Below are 20753 nucleotides of genomic sequence, written 5' to 3' on the forward strand. Positions count from 1 at the left end.
TGTCTATGAGATCCACCGTGCCAATATTTCAGTAGTATCAGGAGGACATGAATGTGTCTGTAACTCTCTACAGTGTGGAGTTTTTTTGGCTTATAAAGGTGTTTTTGTTTTTTAAAAGTAACTTTTGTAGACTTGTGAACAGGATATAAGAGCTGGCTGGAGAGTCCAGACCTTGCAACCTTTGACAACTTCACGGAGTCACTTGAGGAGAGAAATCAGTTTTGTTACTGCCCAGGACTGCTGAAATTCTCAACTTGATTGGCAAAATGAGCTACAAATGTGGAGGGTGATTATAGCCCACACATTTCTTTGTGATTCACACCTTAAGTGTATCTTACAGCCAGTATGACTCTGCAGTGAGCAAAAAAACTCTGCTCACAGCTGTTGATGAGTGTGATCTTGGTGGGAGGTAGAGGCAAGACACAAGTCATTAAAAATGCCAAAACAATCTTTCAGTAACTGTTTCATGTTGCAGGCTTGCAGCTGGACAACATGATCACAGGAGCAGCATGAAGCAGCAGAACACATTGCCAAATTTGTGTTGTGCCTATTAAGGATGGTGCAGCAGAAACGAGCTGTGTTGAGCACTGTGAAACAGTGTTTTATAAAGCAGATGTTCCCCCTCTTCATCTTTTTACAGTAACAGGAAAATGCCCTTAGAAGTTGAGGTTGTCAAGTAAAGGACTGTGTTATTTGGGACTGAACATGGATTACTCACTGCAGAGTTACCAAAACCCTGCTCCACTGTGGCTGTGAGCACACACCAGTGCTTCCCAGTTTGGGTTGGCTGCCCAGTGTTCTGAGCCACTGGTCATGACTGTGTGGATTGAGGTTATTACCTGACCTTCTCTTCCTCCCTGTGCATGCTCCACATCATCCTTTGTCAGCCAGAAGGAATTGTCCACTTCTCCTGTGTTTTGTTGGGAAAGCACCTCGGCAGGGGCTGTGCAGTGGGGTTTGGCAGTGTTCAGGGAGCACAGGGCACCGTGAGCTGGGTACTGATGCTCTCACACTGTGACAAACTAGAAAAAATTACTGCAGTGAGGACTGCTGGGAAGTCTCATGTCAATCTTATATCTGTCTGCTGTCTTACAGCTTTCTTGCTGCATTTCTTTTGGTCTGAATCTCTCAAAGAAGGAATCTCATAGCTGTTTTGTAATAATGCCTTCCAGCATACCAGTTTGCTTAAGTGCTTCTTTTAATATTTGTTTCTGAATTTTCCCAGGAAGAGTAGCCTAACAGCTTGAGAAATACATATGTTGAGATTTCCTAGCTGAGTCCTACTGATCCTGTTTGTTGGCAGCTGCAGCTGAAATTGTTGCTGTCCTGTGTAGGAGAGCAGATGGATTAAAACAATGTGTAAGTGTGGAGAAAGAGCCAGAATTTAACCCCAGATCCCCTTTCTTCGGTATGTGGCCAACTAGGTCATGCACTGACAACTTCACAACCGTGGTGTAACACCAGCAGTATTTGTCATTCCCAAACTGCACTCTGCCTCCTCAATATGCATCTAATCTTGCAGACTGATACCAGGTCTCTGCATGGCAGAAGGTGAGTGACGGGGAACAGATTAAAACCCTGTGATGAAGCAGAGCTCACGTAGTGCTGTTTGTCAAGACCTTTCCATGGTATTGAGAGTGCAGCTACAGACTCTAAATCACACTTCTTTCCCTGGTGCAGCCTGCAGTCTGTAAGGAGGAGAGGGCCTGAAATGTCAGACAAATTGTAATCGATCCTGTGTGTGAGACCTAAAGGTAGATGGCTTTTTCTCACTTTTTTTTTAAATTTGACTCAACCCAGGAAAGAAACCAACCAGGGATGTGATTTTGTATTAACTGTGTCAGTTTTTCCTGATAAATGAAATGAATTTAAGTTCAATTTTGAGAATGACCTTCCAATGCTCAGAAACCCGTAACAGATATGGAAGACTTTGCTATAAGACTTTGAACACTTATGGCAGGTGATGTGAATCACATCTCAAGCCCCTGCAGCCTCCTGAGCTTTCTACTAGGATTTGCATTTTGGGAGTCTGCTTAAAAGAGAGGTAGATCAAAGCAAAGGAGAAAATGTGGTCCAAAAAAAGCTTTTGGTTGCCCTTTTATTTCTTATTAATTCCTTATATTTTTGCAACTTTCTGAGAAATCCTCCAGTAAAAACAGGGCAGTCATGTAGTTTTTCCAGTGGGACGTGAAGAGAGTCAGATCTACTTTCCACAAGAGAAATGAGTGCAAAGTAGAATTTTTTCCGTTTGTGGGTCACTTTCCTTACCTCAGTATCCTGAAGGAAAGCATGTCTGAAAGGATTTTTTTCTTCAGTGAAATTACTCAATACAAATTATTGTTTCTCTCTAAGGTGTTACTCTACTGTCCAGCTCAGTTCAGTCTCTATTTTGCCATAGTATCTCACCAACAGAAGCAGTTTCAGAGGCTTCTGCTTTGTGTGTTTTTATTGTTATAAAGAATTTTAATGTTGTTTTTAGAGGTTTGGATGCAATGCACAAACTAATAACTTTTGAAGTTCATCCTTTCCTTGTAGAACTCACAAAAACTATTTGTGGATTAAAACAAATGCTTCTCAAGATTAATCTTATTTGCTTAATGCTATTTGTATAAAAACCTTTGATTAGGCAAAATACAAGAAATGGAAACTACATTTTTTATGCCAGGTTTGTGTTCCTCTTGGCCAGACATTTCAGTGCAACCCTGATGTGACAGGAATTGTCAGCTTGGTGCAAAGCCATGGGATGTCAGCTCCAACCAGACCCTGTCAGCTCCAACTCATTCTGAATTGACTGTCTTTGAGAATCACGTGATGATCATTGTTTTAAATTCCTGATACCATATCTCTGCAAAAGTGAGGATTGAAATACACCTCCAAAAAATAGGCCATCCCTTTGAGAAAAGTGAAATGCACTCCTGAGATATGCATGTGACATAAATATGCATGAGCAATTTCTGTAGAATGTAAGCTTTACAAAAGACGGTGGTTTTTTAGCTTTTAGGAAACATTTCTGTGTGAATTAAAAACTGTCAAAGTGGCATGGTTGAAAAGATTTTCCTGCTATAGAGAGGTGAAGCTTCAACTCCTCAAACAACCTGCCTTATCTAGAGAACCAAGTTGAGACATAGTTGTTTTAGAGCCCTCTAAACACAGCAAGGTGCCTGCAGAGATTCTTTGCAAATTCTTTTGATATTGTCTTGTCTTAAAGAGTGCCAGACTCTTTCACACTTCAGAAGTGTGAGAGTTTTGCTTATCTTGGAGAGTAAAGAACCCAGGAGATAAACAGAGATAGAAATAATAATGACCAAGAAAAAACCTGTGCAAAAAACCTGTGTGCCCCTCTAAAAAATGGATAGATGTGTGTTTAATGCGATGGCATCACTATTCCACTTTCAGAATCTAATTTTGCCCAGCACTATATAAACTTTTCAGACTTTTTTTACAACTCCTATAGAGTCTATCCCTTATGCAGAGCAGCTTCCTCTTGGCACCCTTGCTGTGTGCATAGGCACTGTGCCCCTTTTCCAGTGCACTGATCAACATTAGTGTTTGGTGCCCATTTCTGGCAATTAACAGCCCTCTATCAGTGGTAAATCAGAGTTAAGGTGGTGGAAGTTTGAAAGAGGCTTCTGGGGTGATCAAATTCCTGTTTTAAGACAAAGCTGAAAATTACAGGTTGGATGAGATTCTCTCTGTTCAGCTTTGCCTCCACATCATGAAGAAAGAAGTCTGGTCTTCACTTTGAAATTCTCTAGATTCAGATTTGGACTGAGCTGATCTTTAATATGAAAGTTTTAAGCTGGAAAATGAGGAGAAGAAAAAAATTTTAGTATGCTTATGGCTTTCAGCTTCTACACTTTAATAAATCTGATTCCACATAGAGGAGTTCTGGAGAAGTCAGGCTCTGCAGAAGCATTGGCACAATTGATTAGTTGCAGGCAAAAACTGAAATAGAAGTGCAGCATCTAGAATATGCAATACCTCTTGCATTGGGGTCTGTAGAAGTATTTTACTGAAAGGATCTGCTGCCAGCAAGACACCAAGTGGGCTGTGTCACTGCCTTTTTTGGTTCTTTGGGAGTAGGGAGGTTTAAACAAAGCAGATAATTTCTCAGTGGCATAATTTTTTTTTTTATTTGTTTTGTGTCTGAGGCCAAGCATTATTGTTCCTGGATAAACTGAAATTCTTGTGGCACCTGGTGACTGATAGGGGACTGACTTGGAGCTCTTTCTGAGATGTTTTTTTTAAAGTTTGAGGTCTTTCAGTGTGTGAAACTTCTTGCTGTCCAGGAAATGCTTTATTGGACAGTATCAACTTCGGTACATTCCTTCTTACTGTAAGGTAATGAATTATGTACATATGGACCAAACTTCTGGTTGTAGTGGTATTTTTCTGTGCTCAGCGTGTTTTGACTCCTGCTTTCAAAGAAATACTTGAACTATTCTAGGGTGTTATTGTGGAAGAACTGGCTGACTTGGTACAAGCATTCAGTCATTGTGAATGTACAGTCATTGAAGAGACTCGGGTGCACTTCTAATCAATAGAAGCAGGCTTTTGTTAAACACTTGTTTTTCCTCTGATGATTGTTTTCTGGAATCTCTTCCGTAGTGTTGGCTCCTGAAGATATTCACGTTTGTCTTCTGAGTTTCCAGCCTTGTAAGCAGGATGTAGGATGTGGTGAGACTCCACTCAGCAGGCACAGCCCCAGTGTCGTTAGTTGTCTGCTCCTCTCCCATCTCTTTCTTACAGTTTGAATGTTATCTATTTTTAACATGTAAGAACTAGTACTTCCATGCCAAGGAGACAGGGGGTATGTTGCTACAACTGTCTGACTCTGGGACTTCTGTTTTGCAAGATCACATGTGCTGCAATCAGGCAGTATCAAAAATTTTTCTGCTTCAGAGCTTTTATGAAAATGGTCTCATGTTCTGAGAATTTCATGAATTGAAAATGTTATTTTCTTGCATGCTTTTATGATGAAAGTAGTAAAATTAGCACTACAGCTGATCCAGTCAGTGCTTCCACTTGGATCAAAATAGGAATGGTCACAGATGCTTTGTTTTTCTTCTAGATCTGTTAATCTGGCATCTTTCTGGAGCACTAATTCCACATTTTGCCTGACACATAACTTGGCTCAAAAGTATTTGATTGTGTTAGGATAGGTTGTTAGATTTCAGAAATGTGTGTGCTGGTACTTGTATTTCTCTTTCTCTACATCTTCATTTTTCGATGTACTTGGCTCTTCCTGAGGGAACAAGTAACTTCCTGGAATCATGATGTCACAGTAGATGCTGTACCTCAGGCTCTGGAAATCCAACTGAAAAATAGTCATTTTCATATGTTACAGATCAACTTCCCATTTAAGTCCGGCAGTTTGTTTTCTTTTGTCAGGATGGTAGTTCTTCCTTAGTGCTACTGAGAAATAGCTTCGCTGCTGTTAGAGAATGATTCATTAGCATGTGGTTTGCATTTGTAGGAAGCCAGTCTTGTAGAGACCACATTCCTGATGCTTGTTTGTTTTACAGTCTCAAATGCAGATGTTTTCCTTGTACAAACAAGTCAGAGGTGTCTGTCTGGGTCTGCCAGGCTGGGGGCTTAAGATAACAACCCATCCCAGGCTGTCAGTGGCACTTGATCCATGCAGACTGTGTGTGTTGGCAGCAGCAGCCCTGTGTGCCGTGCTCCATCTCATCACAGGCTTCTGTGTTGGGAGGGAGGGAGGGAGGGCAGCGCTGCCTGGCAGCCTTTGTTTTCAGGGGGTCACATCACATCACTGCTCAAGTTGAGGAAGGTAACATGGCAGATCTTGCACAGCATGAGCTAATGCTGCGGTTCCTCTAGAAAAAGGATCACATGTACATTGAAAATTACTGTTTTATTACTGGAATTTCTTAGTGACCAGCAAAGTGGACACATCAGAATGCAGAGATGGATAAGAGTCAGTTAAACACCCCATCTGCAGTGTAGGGACTGCAATGGTTCAGCTCCCTGAACCAACACTGACAGTGTCCAGTGCTGACAAATGCCAGTGCAGGACCAGGGCACTATCATGTGGCAGCAGTAGGTCAGTTGTGCTGTGAAACTGCACCTCTTCAGCAGGGTGGACTTGGAAGAGTAATGGCTGTGCTACCCCTAGGTTTGCAGAGCCTGAGTGTTTTGTAGGAGGAGTGACCATTACTTGTTCTTCCTTCCAGGATTGTGTTGGTGTTGTTGTGTGTCTGTATTAAAAGTACATCGGATCCTGTGAATCACCTGTAGCAGGGTTCAAGAAGGCTTATGGTGCTTCAGCTGATGATTGGGACTGACAGCTTCTCTAGGGAAAAAAAAATGTCAAATCTTCCTGCACCTAGGACAGAAGGAGTTGTATTTTCTATGTGCATAGTAGAAGTGCTTTGGTGATAGTTCATCTTGGAATGCAGGAGGCAGAGCCCTTTTAATGCCAGAGGGTGTTTGAATGTAGAGTGTGCAGACTGTGAATTTGCTGAGGTGCTTCCTAGCACAGAGAGGAATAAGGAGACATGGGTCATGAGCCTTCTGAATTCCCCTGGAAGAGGTGTGTTTGCAGGACACCTACTTTGTTTGAACTCCAGGGCCTGATAAAGGCATGAAGGGGTCAAGAGGCAGGTTGAAGGTCTAGCAGCTCAGCAGATGTTGAGTACAAGGCTTTTTGTGCAAGCAGATAAGTCCATTTTCTTCTGAAATAAACTGATACATAGAAGTGAAGGAGAACTTGTTTGTTAGTGCCCTTGTAACATGACTTTAAATGTCATGTTGCAGTATTCTGGAGGGTGCTCAGGCTAGCGCACATTGTGCTGGTGCTTGCCAAGAGTCCACGTAATGCAAGCAGCTCTGCATGGAAGCAGTCCCTGTCACAGTAGCTTTCTATCTTCCTATTCCAATCCAGTGTGTAACTTCTCTGCAGTGAAGGGCTGGGAAAATGTTTCCTGTTTTCCCCATACCCTTTGCTGTCACGGCATCCCTGCGTTTGCAGCCTGTTGCTGCTTCTCCAGCTCAGTAAGTGGTATCTGTCTGCCCTGAGGTTCTGACTTTGCACATTTAATGAGGATCCTGATCCCAATCTGGTCTGAGTCTCCTGAGTGGTGACCACAGTCAGGACTGGATGTGGGGCTTCCATGAGCAGTTAAGCTAATCCAGTGAATTCTTGATTCCTTCCTCTCTGTACTGTTGAAACTAAGTATGTGAGTTACTTTGGGTACATCCATGCTTCATTCCAACCTTTTGTATTGCAGATACAAATGGCTGTGAGCATTGTGCCTGGCAGTTTAATGTGAATTGAGTATCACTGGGATATTGTACTGAGTTCGTACAACTTAGTTTTAAATGAAAATCATAGTCCTAAGCAGAGGTGTGGTTTCAAAATGTACCAAACTTGACTTTTTATTTTTTTTCTTTTATTTTCCACTTAGGTATCACATGCTGTTGCAAAGCTAGTATTAGTTAGTTTCCACTGGCAAATCTCAGAGATTTTGGAAAGGTAAGTGTAAATAGTCTTATCTCTTTTGTGCTCAGTGCTTTTTCCCCCGGCTTTGCAGAAATGCTCAGGGTGCTCCTTAGGTGTGTTTTTGACAATTGTCTTTGGACCTGGAAGCAGGACATGCGATCCTTTCCAGGGAGCAGAGGAAAAACACTGACTTGTTGAGGCTGCACTGCCTGTAAGAAATTTGTAAACAGGGAGAGGGGAGTGGTGGTGAATGTCTATCAATTTGAGGAATTAGTGTTATGCTTGGAACCCCGTAGATGCATTTCTCTTAAATTTTTAGATAACAGATTGTTTTAACAAATAAAAAGATAACATATGTTCGTTCTGCTTTGAACAAATAAGTCATAAAGGAGCACCGAACCTATGCTGAAGTTTTGCTCCTTCTGACATAAGTGATGTTTTTTTCCCAAGCTGACTAGTATTTGGAGAGCTGGAGAAGATGGTGTGAGAGAACTGAGAACTGCAGCCCCCTTGCTTGATCAGTGTCACTGTAACAGTCCTCTGATTGATTTCAGAAGCAGGGTTCAGACTCTGCCTGAACATATGCTGGCAGTCCCTCCACAGAATATTGGCTCAGAACTAAACATTGTCTGAAAATAGAGAGAACACCAGCCTGACTCATTCTGCCATGCCATTTTTGGCCCTGTAGCCAGCAACTTCGTCCAGAGAACGTATGGAAAATGCATCTTGTGTATGGATGTTGTTGCAGCATCTTTCGTAACTGTCCTATTGCTTGCCTGAAAGCTTTTCTCTGGAGCACAAAGAGGGTGAGATTCCCACAGAGCAGCTCAGGGTGATCCTGCAGGTTAACTAGTGAGAATTAAACAAGAAGAAATTTGGGGAGAAGTTTATTTTTATGACTTTGCAAGTTGTTCTGTGGTTGATCTAGTCCTCAAACATCTGTCTTGGTACAGTGACATTATCAAATGAAAGCTCTTTAGTTAACTAAGAAGTGCTAATGAGGAGGGAGGACTTAACAGCATGGTCACTATAGTGATGCTACTATTTCTGAGTTCATTGACATAAACATTCCTTTGCATGGGAAATCACAATCAGCAAAATGTGTTTAATTCTAAGGCTGCTGATAGACAGCTTCATATGCCTAAGGGGTGCTAATCTGTCACTGAGGAAAGACTTAATTAGATAATAGACTGGAGTTAAAGTGAGATTTAACCAGGCTAGCTTGGTTTTACAAAGGAATAGGAGACGGACAGGAGCCTCACTGGAGTTATTGTGGACAGTGCTAGGACTGCTCAAGGAGTGTGGATAGAAAATCTTAGCTTCAAAAATAATTGTTATAAAAAATAAACATCAAGAAGTATAAGGAAAATGTTAATCCATTACCAGGAGAAGTATCATTCTTGTTTTTGAAGAAACTATCATAAAGTTTTGATAAGAGCTCAGCTCTCTGTAGGAAAGAGTCTCACACAGGACACATTTCAGCTTCCCTTGTTGAAACCTACCCTACCATTTGCACAGAGCCAATTATTTATTCAGGCAAGAAGGATCAATTTAATAATGCAGAGTGTATTCAGAAATTGATTTGATCATTCTTCAATTGCCTTTTCAGGCACAAGTCTAATGCTGCCCAATTGCTAGTAGAAGCACGAGTTCAGCCCACCTCATCCAAACATGTAAGTATGATAACTATCTCAGCCTGTTCCTTTGGCAGACACTTCTGACCCCCATCGTGGGGGATTGCATTACTAATGGCATAGTCTGTCCCATGTTAACCCTTTGCAAACTCAGGTCTGATACCCAAATTCAGTGCTGGCTGTACTTTATAAATGAGAATGCCTTCAAGAGGTGTCTAATATTTAAATAGTTGCTTTGCTATTGGCTTGCAGGTAGTGTTCAAGAATTACTTTCTTCAAGAAATTTAGGATCATTTTTTGGCGTGAGTGATGGTACACAACGGAAGGAGCACAGTGCACAGGCTTGGCTGCCTCTTCCAATTCTGTTCTCTGAAAAAGACACTCAAGGGAAGTTTTGGCTGCATGGAGCGAACAGAGCTTGTCTGTGGCTGGAACAGAATATTTTTTTTCTTTTTTTTTTACCCTGCACTGCTCAGCTCAGAGATGGTTAAGCTGAGTCTCCCAGTGAGTGGTGTTGTTGCTGAGCCAGTCAGTACTGATATGTGACCAACAACTTGTGTTTTGCAGCCAGGGCTACACAGGTCTTCAGATACTTCCCCCACCCCCTTTAAATAGAAACATCCTGTTGCATGTTATAGATTTCATTCACAGTGGGTGTCTTCGTACAATGCACAGTTACCCCAAGAACAGAACACATTGCCATGTGTCAGGTTTTGAGTGATAAAATACTACATCTGGGAAACACTCACTGGGCTGGGGGGGAGGGGAGATGTTAAAAGCCTGGTCTGGCATCTGAGCTGCCTTGTAACTAGCAGACAGTGAAAATACTAAAAGAGCTGACAGGAGTGGAAGCTTCAGGAACTCAAAATAAATTATCTGCCAAGAGTCCAGAAAAAAAAATAAATTTGTTATGTGACAGACCTGCAAACTAGTCCATATATTTACAGGTATGTCTGAGTCTTTTGTCATCTGTCACTTAAGTACCCCCACTGCAATGGTGATTTCGTTTGGGCAGAAAGATACTATGGTGAAAAGGTTCATTTGAGTCTTGACAAACTTGGTTTGTTAGGCAATTCATTACAGTCTATTTGTGTGTGTGCTAGGGCAAACTGGTCTGTGCTTTGGCTTCCACTGCAGAATAATGACATTTTGGGGGCAGGTGCTCATGGTGAGTGTCTGTGGAGGGACTGACTCTGCAGGGAGAAGCTTTAGTGAGCTCAGAGAGGCAGCTTGTGAGGGTTTGAGGTAGCATGTGTGCTGTTCAGGTTGAGCAGCTGATCCAGGCAATCAGTGCAGTTTCAGACACAGTGAATCTTGTTCTGGTCCATAAGTGAGGCCACTTAGAACAGTCATATTATTTCCTTTTTTGTATGGCCATGCCATAAATCAAGCTCTGTCAGTCATGTGGCTGCACATTGTGCTGCTGCTCCTCCACGCCTCTGGCGTGCAGAGCTTGGCATGGAAACCAATGGGAGTCTCACACCAGCTTCCCAACAAGTGGCAAAGGTTTCAGTAGACAAAAAGTGATTATATGGCTTCTCTGTGAAGGGAGAAATTGGAACATAAGCTCCTGCCAACAGCTTCGTAGAGCCTTGTTTTTGATGAAGCTGTGCTAGACCTGGTTCTGCAGGTCCCAGGGGTGAACAGAGATGTGTTGAAGGCTGGATCTGTTGTCTGGGGATTAGCTCTGCACTACCCAGGGGGAGACCAGACTACTTCTCAGTGGTTTGGTGAAGCAACAGCATAGTTATGCCTGATTTGAAACAAACCCTCTTAATCCTTTTCTTCTGAAGGGATGATGCCTGCTTTGTCAAATGTAGGATTGGCAGGAGATAAGAGATAGAAGATGATAGTCTGCAAATTCTCTTCCCTCTCTGTATGAACAATTTACATGCTACACTTTCAGTTGCCTCTCCTGTTACCCAGAATTGTTGTCCAGTAAAAGGACATTGCTAAGCCTGCTTCCAGCCATAGCTTCTCTCCAAAGCCCGTGGAACAGTGATAGTCTGGTCCAGCTAACAAAGAATATCAGTAAATCCATGGAATGCCTAATAAGAGGATGTATTTCTTTGTTTTTCAAAGAAGGCTAGAGTAAGAACCAGAAAAGTAAAGGTGAGTTCTGGATAGCACTTGCTGAGAGGCAGGAACAGTTCAGTATTGTCAACCTGTTGTGTTCTATGAGATTAAAGAGGTTCTTGAGAAGGACTGACTGACTGGGGCAGTGCAGCACCTCAGCACACCAGCTGCTTATGAACCTGTTCTGGCCTGGAGCTCCCCTGAGACACTGTCACAGCAAACGTGATGCAGGTGCCTGTGGATGAGGTGAAAACACTTTGGGAGAGCTGGGATGCTCTCACTGTAATGCTGATTTGTGTCTCTCCCAGGCAATGGTACATTCCTCCCACCACTGCGCCGTGTGCATGCAGTTTGTCCGGAAGGAGAACTTGCTCTCTCTGGCTTGTCAGCACCAGTTCTGTCGCAGCTGCTGGGAGCAGCACTGTACGGTGCTCGTCAAGGACGGGGTTGGAGTCGGTGAGTTCAAGGTGGACACAGTGCTGGGTCTGTATTGGCCACTCTGGCCATTCTGATGAGTCAAGACCATGACTCTAATAAGTTAGAAACTGCAAATCTACTGCACCTTGAGTTTGCATCTGTGATGATGTACTGTTGCAATGCCCCTGGAGTGCTTGTGGATGCAAACATCTGTTCCCTTTGTCTTGGGTAAAAGCCAGTATGTGCCAGAGTTGCTTTGGGCTTTTTCTAGCCTGTCTTTCATGCTGGTATGGCAGTAGTTTAAATTTTCTAATTTAAGTGTCTGACCTTGTGAATACTGGTTGAAGCACTTACTGGTCCTGGGTACACGTGCACCCTGTCATCTTTCGGTGCAGACAGTTGGGCTTCAGCTTTTCAGCAGCCCCTGATTTGTTTCACAGTTGTGTCCCTCTTGCCACAACAACAGATGGCACCTAGGAAACTGTGTTGAATGCTCTCTGTGCATTCGCTCCTTGGTATGAACTGCACTGTGCTAAGATGTTGCTTTCTTTTCTCAGGGGTCTCCTGCATGGCTCAGGACTGCCTTCTTCGAACACCAGAAGACTTTGTGTTTCCATTGCTGCCTAGTGAAGAGCTGAAAGACAAATACAGGCGCTACCTCTTCAGGGACTATGTGGAGGTAGTGGGTTTTTTCATTTTTAGGATACCCTGGCTCAAATTGCCAATGACTTGCAGTAATTTTGTTTCAAGTGTCTTGCATTTTTGATTAGAACTGCAGTAACTGCAGCAAAATTGTCCTCAATAGACATGATGTGGCAGCTCCTGTAGGACAGCCTCACTGGCAAAATAGTCTAGCAGGTTGCCAAAGTAAATTCTGCTGTAAGGTCACCCAGTAACTCCTTGGCTGGTGCTTTAGAATTCTCGGAGCGTTGCAGCTGAGAATTTTAAAATTTTGATCTGATTTTTCAAGTCCTTCTTGTTCTTACATAAATACTTTTACTTTCTGAAAAATAGGTCCCTCATCTTAGTGTAGCCCAGCTGAATTGGCTTGCTCAATTACATTTTATATGAGGTATTTTGGAATTAAAGCAGCAGTTGTTAAGGCTAAATGGGCAGGAGTGTTGTGGTAACTGGGAACACTCAAGAAGTAGCAAAGCAGTATGAGAGTGGTGTCACCTCTCCTCAACAAAGAGACCCTTTTGGGAAGGAACACCCATCACAGAAGAGCAACTGAATAGTCTCTGTGAGATAAGGAAAGGATGGGAAAAGAGCTCAAATGGAGTAAAATTGTTTGTTGCTGTTGACTGTTGGTGGGGTCTTAATAGTTGTATTGCCGTGCTGACTTGGTCTGTAACCCTCCATTTGAATTCCCTGTTCTAGAGAAGCTGTAAGTAACTAATAAACCTCTTCAGCATTAGAAAAAGGAGGACCTGTTCTGTTAGCCAAGACCTGGTAACAGTTGTCAGTCCTTTTCAGTAAGAAATAACTGATTTGTATATCCTTGAGGATAGGAGTGGTTGAAGTTGATCAGATTTCTTCTGCACTCACTGCTGATCTTACCCCCTTGGTGTGCCCACAGAGCCATTACCAGCTGCAGCTGTGTCCTGGTGCAGATTGCCCTATGGTCATACAGGTACAAGAGCCAAAAGCCCGGCGAGTGCAGTGCAATCGTTGCAATGAGGTCTTCTGGTAAGGAACAGAGAAGGTTAAAAATCATGGGGGGAAGTGTGTGCTGTCCTCAGAGCTACTCCGTTTGCTTGCCAACAGCTGCGGTGTGTGGAAGCATCTTCAGTGCTTTGCTAGAGTTGTTTGTAACTTGAGTTAGCTCGAGTAATTGGATACCTGGGGTCTGACTTGTACATGTGGTCAGCCATCCCCTCGCTCCCTAAACTCCTTGGAAGTTGGGCATTCTTACAACCAGGGAATGCAGGGCCTGAGTAATGAAAGGGTTACAAATCGTTCTGACATTTTGGCTTGGTTACAATTTTTCCTACAGACATAAGGACTGATAGAGATTCTGGGAGTGAACATGGAGTCCTCCCTGCTATCTGCTTGTATCAAGTTTTTAAGTTTATTACAAGTGTTTGACTCCCAGAGTGTCTGGGAGATACGTTTTGAGACTCATGTGAGAATACATTTCTGCTGAACAGAAATGCTAATGTTCCCTGTCTAAAGAAAGTGGATATAGGACCAGGGAAAAAAGGTAGTTTGCAGGGCTGCTGAAATGTCTTCTGCTCTTGGGTGTCTAGAATCACTGCTGCCAATGTCTGTGGAGCACAATGCAAACAGTTTAGAGAACCAGCTTACTGGTATCTCCATGCAAATGGTCCTTACTCACCTGGGGCTGTCAGGTCAATTAATGCGGGTACCTGGTATCTGCCACTGAAGTCAAGCTACTTGTAAGTCACTGTAGTGCCCCAGGCCTCTGCAGTCATGTTAGAGGAAACACAGATTCTAGGTAGGAACATGTCAGCCCTCAAACACATGATGTGTCAGGGAAAGCCTCAGTTCACTTTCATCTTGACTCTGGTTTCTGCACGAGAGGGTGGGAGAGATAGAGGTCAGTCTTGGTCTTTGCGCTCTGGTAATACACAAGAGCATTTGCACCCCTTGCTGGGCCTCCCAGATTTTGGTCAGGAAAACCTCAGTCCTTGAATCGCTTCCTTGGAAATCGATGTGTCTTTCTCTTTTTTTTTCTCCCCCCATTAAGCTTTAAGTGTCGGCAGATGTACCACGCGCCCACGGACTGCGCTACCATTCGGAAATGGCTCACCAAGTGTGCAGATGACTCTGAAACAGCCAACTACATCAGTGCTCACACTAAAGATGTAAGGCCAAGCACCTGCATGTTATTTCTTGTCCTCTGTCCCCTCCAGGGAAGCTAGATGCAATTCTATACACACGTAGTATTGTATTCTACTTTTTCACAGGCTGCAAATTCTCACAGCTCCCTAGGGACTGTCAAGAGGCTTCTGTCAGAAGCTACTGTCATATGTGAACTAATTATGTTCCTACGCCTGTGATATAACAACTGAGTGCCTTGGGAATGCTTTGTGTAGGAAGCCCAGCTGCCCTTCTGTGATAAGGACCTGGTGGTCCTTATTCCAGACCTGGTGTGAATGTCTTTGGCAGCCAGGTGTACTGTCCTCCCACAGGCAAAAGAATTGTGACTACTTTGAAATGATCAGTGGAGATGTCTTTAAAATGGAAGGAGAGGGTGTAGTAAGTGTGAAATCAGTATCAAATAAGGCATCAGTGGTGGTTAAGCCTGAACAACTTTATGGAGTACTGTGAAGGTGAGGGAGATAAAGTCATGATTTGGCAAGGACAGCAAAATGGGTAGTTGAACTCTGTAAATTAGGCATCAGAGTATTTCTAGTAGACTTAGATCCAAGACAGAGAAATAGTTTACACATTATGCACTCTAACCTACCTATAACATTGTCTTTAAAAGTAACAATAGCAAATTTGTTTTCTTGAGCAAATAGTTCAGTGCTGCAGTGTAACTTCCCTGGCTTTGCCTTTCTATCTTCTTTTAAACGGAGCTATCAGGAATTGGTGGGAGGCAGGGTATAAATGTTAATATTCTCATATACACGTATGCATATTTTAAAAAAAAAAAGAAGACAGAGAGGAATAATCATACGAGTGCTGTCATTCTTCAGAAGGCTGCTGGAGACAGAGTTGGATCTAACAATTGCTTCTCTTTCCTCAGTGTCCCAAGTGCAATATCTGTATTGAAAAGAATGGAGGCTGCAATCACATGGTGAGCAATTCCCTGAACACGTCAAACCTCCCTTGTTCTAAGCGGAATCTTTTCCCCCCACTTTGCACTAACCAGTGCTTCTTGTCTCTTCTTTTTCAGCAATGTTCCAAATGCAAGCATGGTAAGTTGGATTTGGAAGCAGTTTTCTCTGCGGTCTTTGCTGATGGTAATGGTTTCTTCTTTTGTGATATGAAGAGAAATTTTGAACATTCGCTGAAATATTTTTCCCCTAGTAAAAGGTGAACAGGACATTAGTTACAGACTTGTGTGTGATAGTTTTTTTCCCACTGGCTGTGATCTCATCTGGATTCTGATTCAGTGCTGGTTTGGCTTCCACCCCAACATATCCATTGTATAGAGAAGTCTCCAGAATAATAATAGTGGAATCCATCTCAGAAGAGAGATGGATATTAAATGCTTTCCACGGAACTGTATTTGTCATCAGCTGAAAATAGTGTCAGAACTGAGCCATTTACTCAGATGAGCTTAAGTTCTTCTGCTTACTGATGGAAATAATGAGCTTCAATCCAGATGAAACTTCAGGAGCTGTGAATTGTTATACGTAGCTGCTGGACTTCTCAGTCCACTCCTGTGCAATTACCAGCCTGAGTGTCTTTGGCCCATTATGTGGTCCTATGAAATGACAGCCTGTTCTTGCACTTACTTTCTCATGGCAGAATTAATTCTGTTGCCTTGTAGCGAGACAGTTGTATTCAGCCCTCTGAGTTAAGTGTGCCACTAGAAACTGTTACAGTATCAAAACCTTATTGGGAAGATAATTAAAGATTACTGTCCTCTCTCATTTCCTTTGCTTTGGGGTTCTCGGCAGCACTGGACGTGCTTTGATGGAGCTCTGTGACAAGGGTGAGCAGGCAAGTGCCACGGTACCATGGGGACTAGCACTTGAGAAAACCGGTGACCTCTGGAAATGCAGACTTCAATTTCTTTACCATGAGTAACACAGAAATGATTCTTATTGTAGCAACTTAATCTTCTTTCCTTCCCAGTAGAACACCCACAGCCTCGCTCTGAAATCAGAAAATTGTCACGTGGGTTTTGCTGTTGCTCTCTTTTCTTTACTTTCTTCCCAATTCAGCAGCTCCTAACTTTGTGTTACAAACCCCTGACATCTGACATTACCTGGGTATTCCCTTCTGAAGAGAACCGAGAACAGACTTTCTTTTGCATGAGTTAGTTCACTTTTGGGTGTGACTGTTTATGTTTTGTTTAGACAGAGGTTTGCATGGGGCAGTGTGCCATGGTGGGGAGGAGGCAACTCACAAAAAAGACTGCAGCCTGCCTCTTCTTTAACTTGGAATTACAGCCTGTGCAGGGTGCAAGTATGGTTCTGCCCAGTGGTCTTGGTGTACAGGATGCAGAACTTCAGGATTTACTTTCCACAGTTGCATGGGAGGCCGAACAATTAAAATCTTCAAGGCAGGCTGGTATTTTTGGCTCACTATTGAGTACTGTTATGTAAGATGATACAAAATGTGTACGTTTCTTGGCTTAGCAGAAATATCTGAAAACAGATGGGCTGTGTCTCCTGAAGCTTTTCTTTCTCAGAGGTTTTTTTCTGTGCCTCACAGTGGGTTTTTTGCTGTTTTCTGCAGACTTCTGCTGGATGTGTCTGGGAGACTGGAAGACTCACGGCAGCGAGTACTACGAATGCAGTCGGTACAAAGAGAATCCTGATATTGTAAACCAGAGTCAGCAAGCACAGGCCAGGGAGGCCCTTAAGAAGTACTTGTTCTATTTTGAGAGGGTAGGAGACATCTCCTTGGCCAGAGCTGCTGTAGCCTTTTAATGCTCCCTGCCTGGTGCAAAGGTCATTGCCAGCAATCTCCGTGCAAGAAACTGCCCAAAGAGAACCTGTGCAGAATTTTCAGGCTCTGTTTTTCACTCAAAATCCTGCCCTGTGAATCCCATTCAAACCAGTGGTGTCATACCCAAAGCAAATCATACTTGGTCCTATATTCCCTTGTGCTAGAGAAAATCAGTATTACTTGTGTGCCACTGTACCATTTACCTGCAAGGCTGAGTGCCACTGCAGTAGATAGATATTGCTCCAATCGTTCCCTTCCAGGACTGGGGAACTTCAGTTCCTTGAAATCTGTCTTTATAGAGACAAAGAACTAAATAAACTCTGCCATGTTCAAAGCTCCATTGGCTCTAGCAAAGTTTTACTAAAATTTCATGTAATCACATTTTTTAAAGTTGCATCTCTGTCCACACAGCAGGCTCCACGCACCTGGCCATGCAGAGCAACTCTACAGCAGCATCTGTAGAAGAGAGTGTGGTAGAGGTTAAATACTGGTGCATTTCAGTTTCCCTATTAAAATGAGTTTATTCTTCACAGCATGAGCCAAGTCCTGTGGTAAAACAAATGTGTTCATTCCTGGTTCTTCAGAACAACAGGCTTTGGGAAATAGCCATGTTTACAATGTGCACATGGAAGTTGGATTTCACTGAGCCTGTGTAAATGTTAAGTTGAACTCTTAACCTTTCTATAGAAATCCTTTAAGTAGGGGAATTGCCATGTCTTTCCATCTTGTTAGGCACAAGGTCGCTGTGTGACCAGAGGGCATTCCCACTCGGAGGAGCTGGGAGTGCTCCCTGCTCTTTGCTGCCATCAGTCTGTTTACAGCCTCTGCCACTTGCTACTGGAGGTGCTGCCTTGCTGTTCTTTCCCACAGCATGTCTTGCCTTGCTGGACTCCTGCCCCACTCCAATTTCTGCTTGCTAGAGCTTGTGCTTTTACAGCAGTAGTACTCTGGTCTCATGCCACTTTTTCTTTCCCTGTCTCCCCACCCTCTGCAGTGGGAGAACCACAATAAAAGCCTGCAGCTGGAGGCACAGACATACCAACGAATCCAGGAGAAAATCCAAGAAAGAGTTATGAACAACTTGGGGACATGGATAGACTGGCAATACCTACAAAATGCTGCAAAACTACTTGCAAAGGTGGGTAATTGTGTCTTGTTTGGCACAGAGAAAATGCAGGCCAGAATGCTGAATTCATAGTACTGATTAAGGAAGGAAATTTAAGGGTTGTGGGTATGTGGAATAGTGCCTCTGGTCTAGGACATGAACTAGCTAAAAATCATCTGGAAGTGACTTCTGTGAAGTTATACTTCACGGTATACAGAGCTGCACAAATTCTTCCAAGGAAAGTGTAGGAAATTCTACCACGAAGTGTCCTTGTTAGGAGGTAGCTTCTTAGCCTGTAGTGACCACACAAATGTGACTCTGTTGACTTCCAAGTCTGACACTCTTGTCCTTTTCTCTGTCTTCCTTCCACTCCTGGGCAGTGTCGTTACACCCTGCAGTACACATATCCATATGCCTACTACATGGAGTCTGGTCCCAGAAAGAAGCTGGTAAGATGTTTTGCCTTTATTTTGTTGGTAAATTTTTGGGGTGTAGCTGGCAGCATGCTGGGCTGAATACCAGAGCTTGGCAGTGTCTGAAATATTAGTCCTTGAGTTTGAGGTAAGGACAGGACAAATAGGCAGTTTTGCACCTTCCCTCTTCACTTTGAGTTGACCAGCAGCTCTGTCATCTGATGCATTACATTATTTTCCCAGGGGACTTCACTGCACTTTCACTAACAAGCCATTTATCCAGAATGTTTTGAGGCTGGAAGTGTGCATTTGTTCCTTGGTAAGATTTATCACAGTGCTATGGGCCATATTTTATGTGAAGAGCTGCTGGAGGAGAGCTTGTCCAGCCTTGAATCAGGGTGTAGCTTTGCTTTTTACTCCTGCTGTAATTTCCTTTGTTGCTTGGTACATCTCGTGGACTGGACATGTTCAAAAATAACCCTGAATTCACTGCAGAGTTTTTTCTTTGACTCGACTGTCCTGTAAAACCTGTTGCAGAATCTTTCCCCATGGGATCATGTGTTCTCTGAGGCTGTGGACAGATGCTCTCTTCTCGATCTGACTGTGCCAGTGGAACAAGTTGCTGCTCCCAGCAGTGGTTAACAATCCCTCCACTCTGCCTGCAGAGCTGCTCATGGGAGCGTTTTCTGACCTGTTTATGGCAAAATGAGCTGAGTTAGGAGATACTTGTCACTTGCAGTGTTTTTAGGCTGACTGGATTATTCACTGAGTGATGCAGGTTGGGGAGTGCTTACACAAGAAACTCCCAGAAGGGGTGATGCTGTGTAACTGAAGGTGGATAAGGAGGAAACACAAACCTGCTCTGCCAGCACAGCTGTCAGCAAAACACATTTGTCTGCTCCTCAAGTGTGGTATGGAAACTGTGTGGTATGAAACTGCTCCACTAAACTAGTTTCTTTTTGCTCTCTAATTTTGCTCCTTGCAGTTTGAATACCAGCAGGCCCAGCTGGAAGCTGAAATTGAAAATCTCTCGTGGAAGGTGGAGCGAGCAGACAGCTATGACAGAGGGGTGAGTGTTCTGCTTGCTTGAGCCTGATGGCCAGATTTTGTTGGTTGGGCTTAACACTTCTGCAGAAGCACTGAGGTAGTCAAGTGAGAGTTCTGAGAAACTAGATCCAGAAACCACCTTTAGGCAGCAGATGTTGTAGAAGCGGAGTGCTCACTGCTTACGGAAGGGGAGGGTGGGCTGCAGGGAGTCCTGCACACTGAAATGGGACATACAGAGCTCTGGAGGAGGCTCCGGGTATCCCTCTGGTGAGGAGCAGATACCTTAAGTGTGTAGTGGTTTAGGAAGAGCAGGAGCCAGTCAACTGCAGAGGGAGCCCACATCAAAAGCAAGAAGATCTGGGATGTTGTGATCCAGAGTGCGTGTGAAGTGTGACAGTTGGTGCTTCTCACATGGAGTTTAGTCTCTCTGAGGAAAATGAGCTCTTCTCTGGAAAATGTGTGCTAACAGTTTGTACCTTCTGTTTTACCAGGACTTAGAGAATCAGATGCACATAGCAGAGCAGAGACGGAGGACCCTGCTGAAAGACTTCCACGACACATAAGACAGGAGGAAATGACAAAGTGCAGGGGTGAGAGCAGCGAGTGAAGTGATGGCAGCTTCACTGGGATAAGCAGGCACTGCCTCTGGGAGAACATGGCCAAGGACAAAGCCACCCCTCCCCTTGCAAGTCAGACACATGCAAACACCACATCTTAGTCCAGTTTGTTCTCTTATCTTTCTGTTTCTGTTTCTGCCAGGCTAGAGGCCAGAGCTCAGATTGGCATATTTCCTGGGCCATTTCCCTCCTGCCTTTGATGGTTTCAGAAGGGGAGGGAGTTTTTCTCTGAATGGCTGTTAATAGTATTAGATCATTACAGTTTATGTAATTTTCAACGGTTGTACAATTATACAGACAAACCTTAGAATAACACACAACCCTTTTTAAAAATAAATTGGCAGTGGAGTGTTTTTCCGTAATCTGCTTGTAAATTTAATGGGCTTTTCC

The 20753-nt window shown here is 43.4% G+C and overlaps 1 protein-coding gene across 3 annotated transcripts in view; it reads left to right on the forward strand.

The window, feature by feature from the left end:
* ARIH2 (ariadne RBR E3 ubiquitin protein ligase 2) overlaps positions 1-20725 on the forward strand; it is a 30510-nt gene extending 9785 nt beyond the window's left edge. For all 3 annotated transcript variants that reach the window (XM_050313366.1, XM_050313368.1, XM_050313369.1), the window contains 13 exons: positions 7428-7495; positions 9072-9135; positions 11481-11628; positions 12147-12268; positions 13169-13278; positions 14300-14417; positions 15305-15355; positions 15455-15476; positions 16969-17120; positions 18176-18319; positions 18667-18735; positions 19685-19768; positions 20238-20725. In XM_050313366.1, coding sequence (XP_050169323.1) covers positions 7428-7495; positions 9072-9135; positions 11481-11628; positions 12147-12268; positions 13169-13278; positions 14300-14417; positions 15305-15355; positions 15455-15476; positions 16969-17120; positions 18176-18319; positions 18667-18735; positions 19685-19768; positions 20238-20309 — 1224 coding nt within the window. In that variant the 3' untranslated portion in view covers positions 20310-20725. The remainder of the gene's footprint in view (positions 1-7427; positions 7496-9071; positions 9136-11480; positions 11629-12146; positions 12269-13168; positions 13279-14299; positions 14418-15304; positions 15356-15454; positions 15477-16968; positions 17121-18175; positions 18320-18666; positions 18736-19684; positions 19769-20237) is intronic.
* Positions 20726-20753: the final 28 nt, after the last annotated feature.

Source organism: Myiozetetes cayanensis, unplaced genomic scaffold, assembly GCF_022539395.1.
Source record: "Myiozetetes cayanensis isolate MyiCay16 unplaced genomic scaffold, myiCay2020 scf18, whole genome shotgun sequence".
Lineage (NCBI taxonomy): Eukaryota > Metazoa > Chordata > Aves > Passeriformes > Tyrannidae > Myiozetetes > Myiozetetes cayanensis.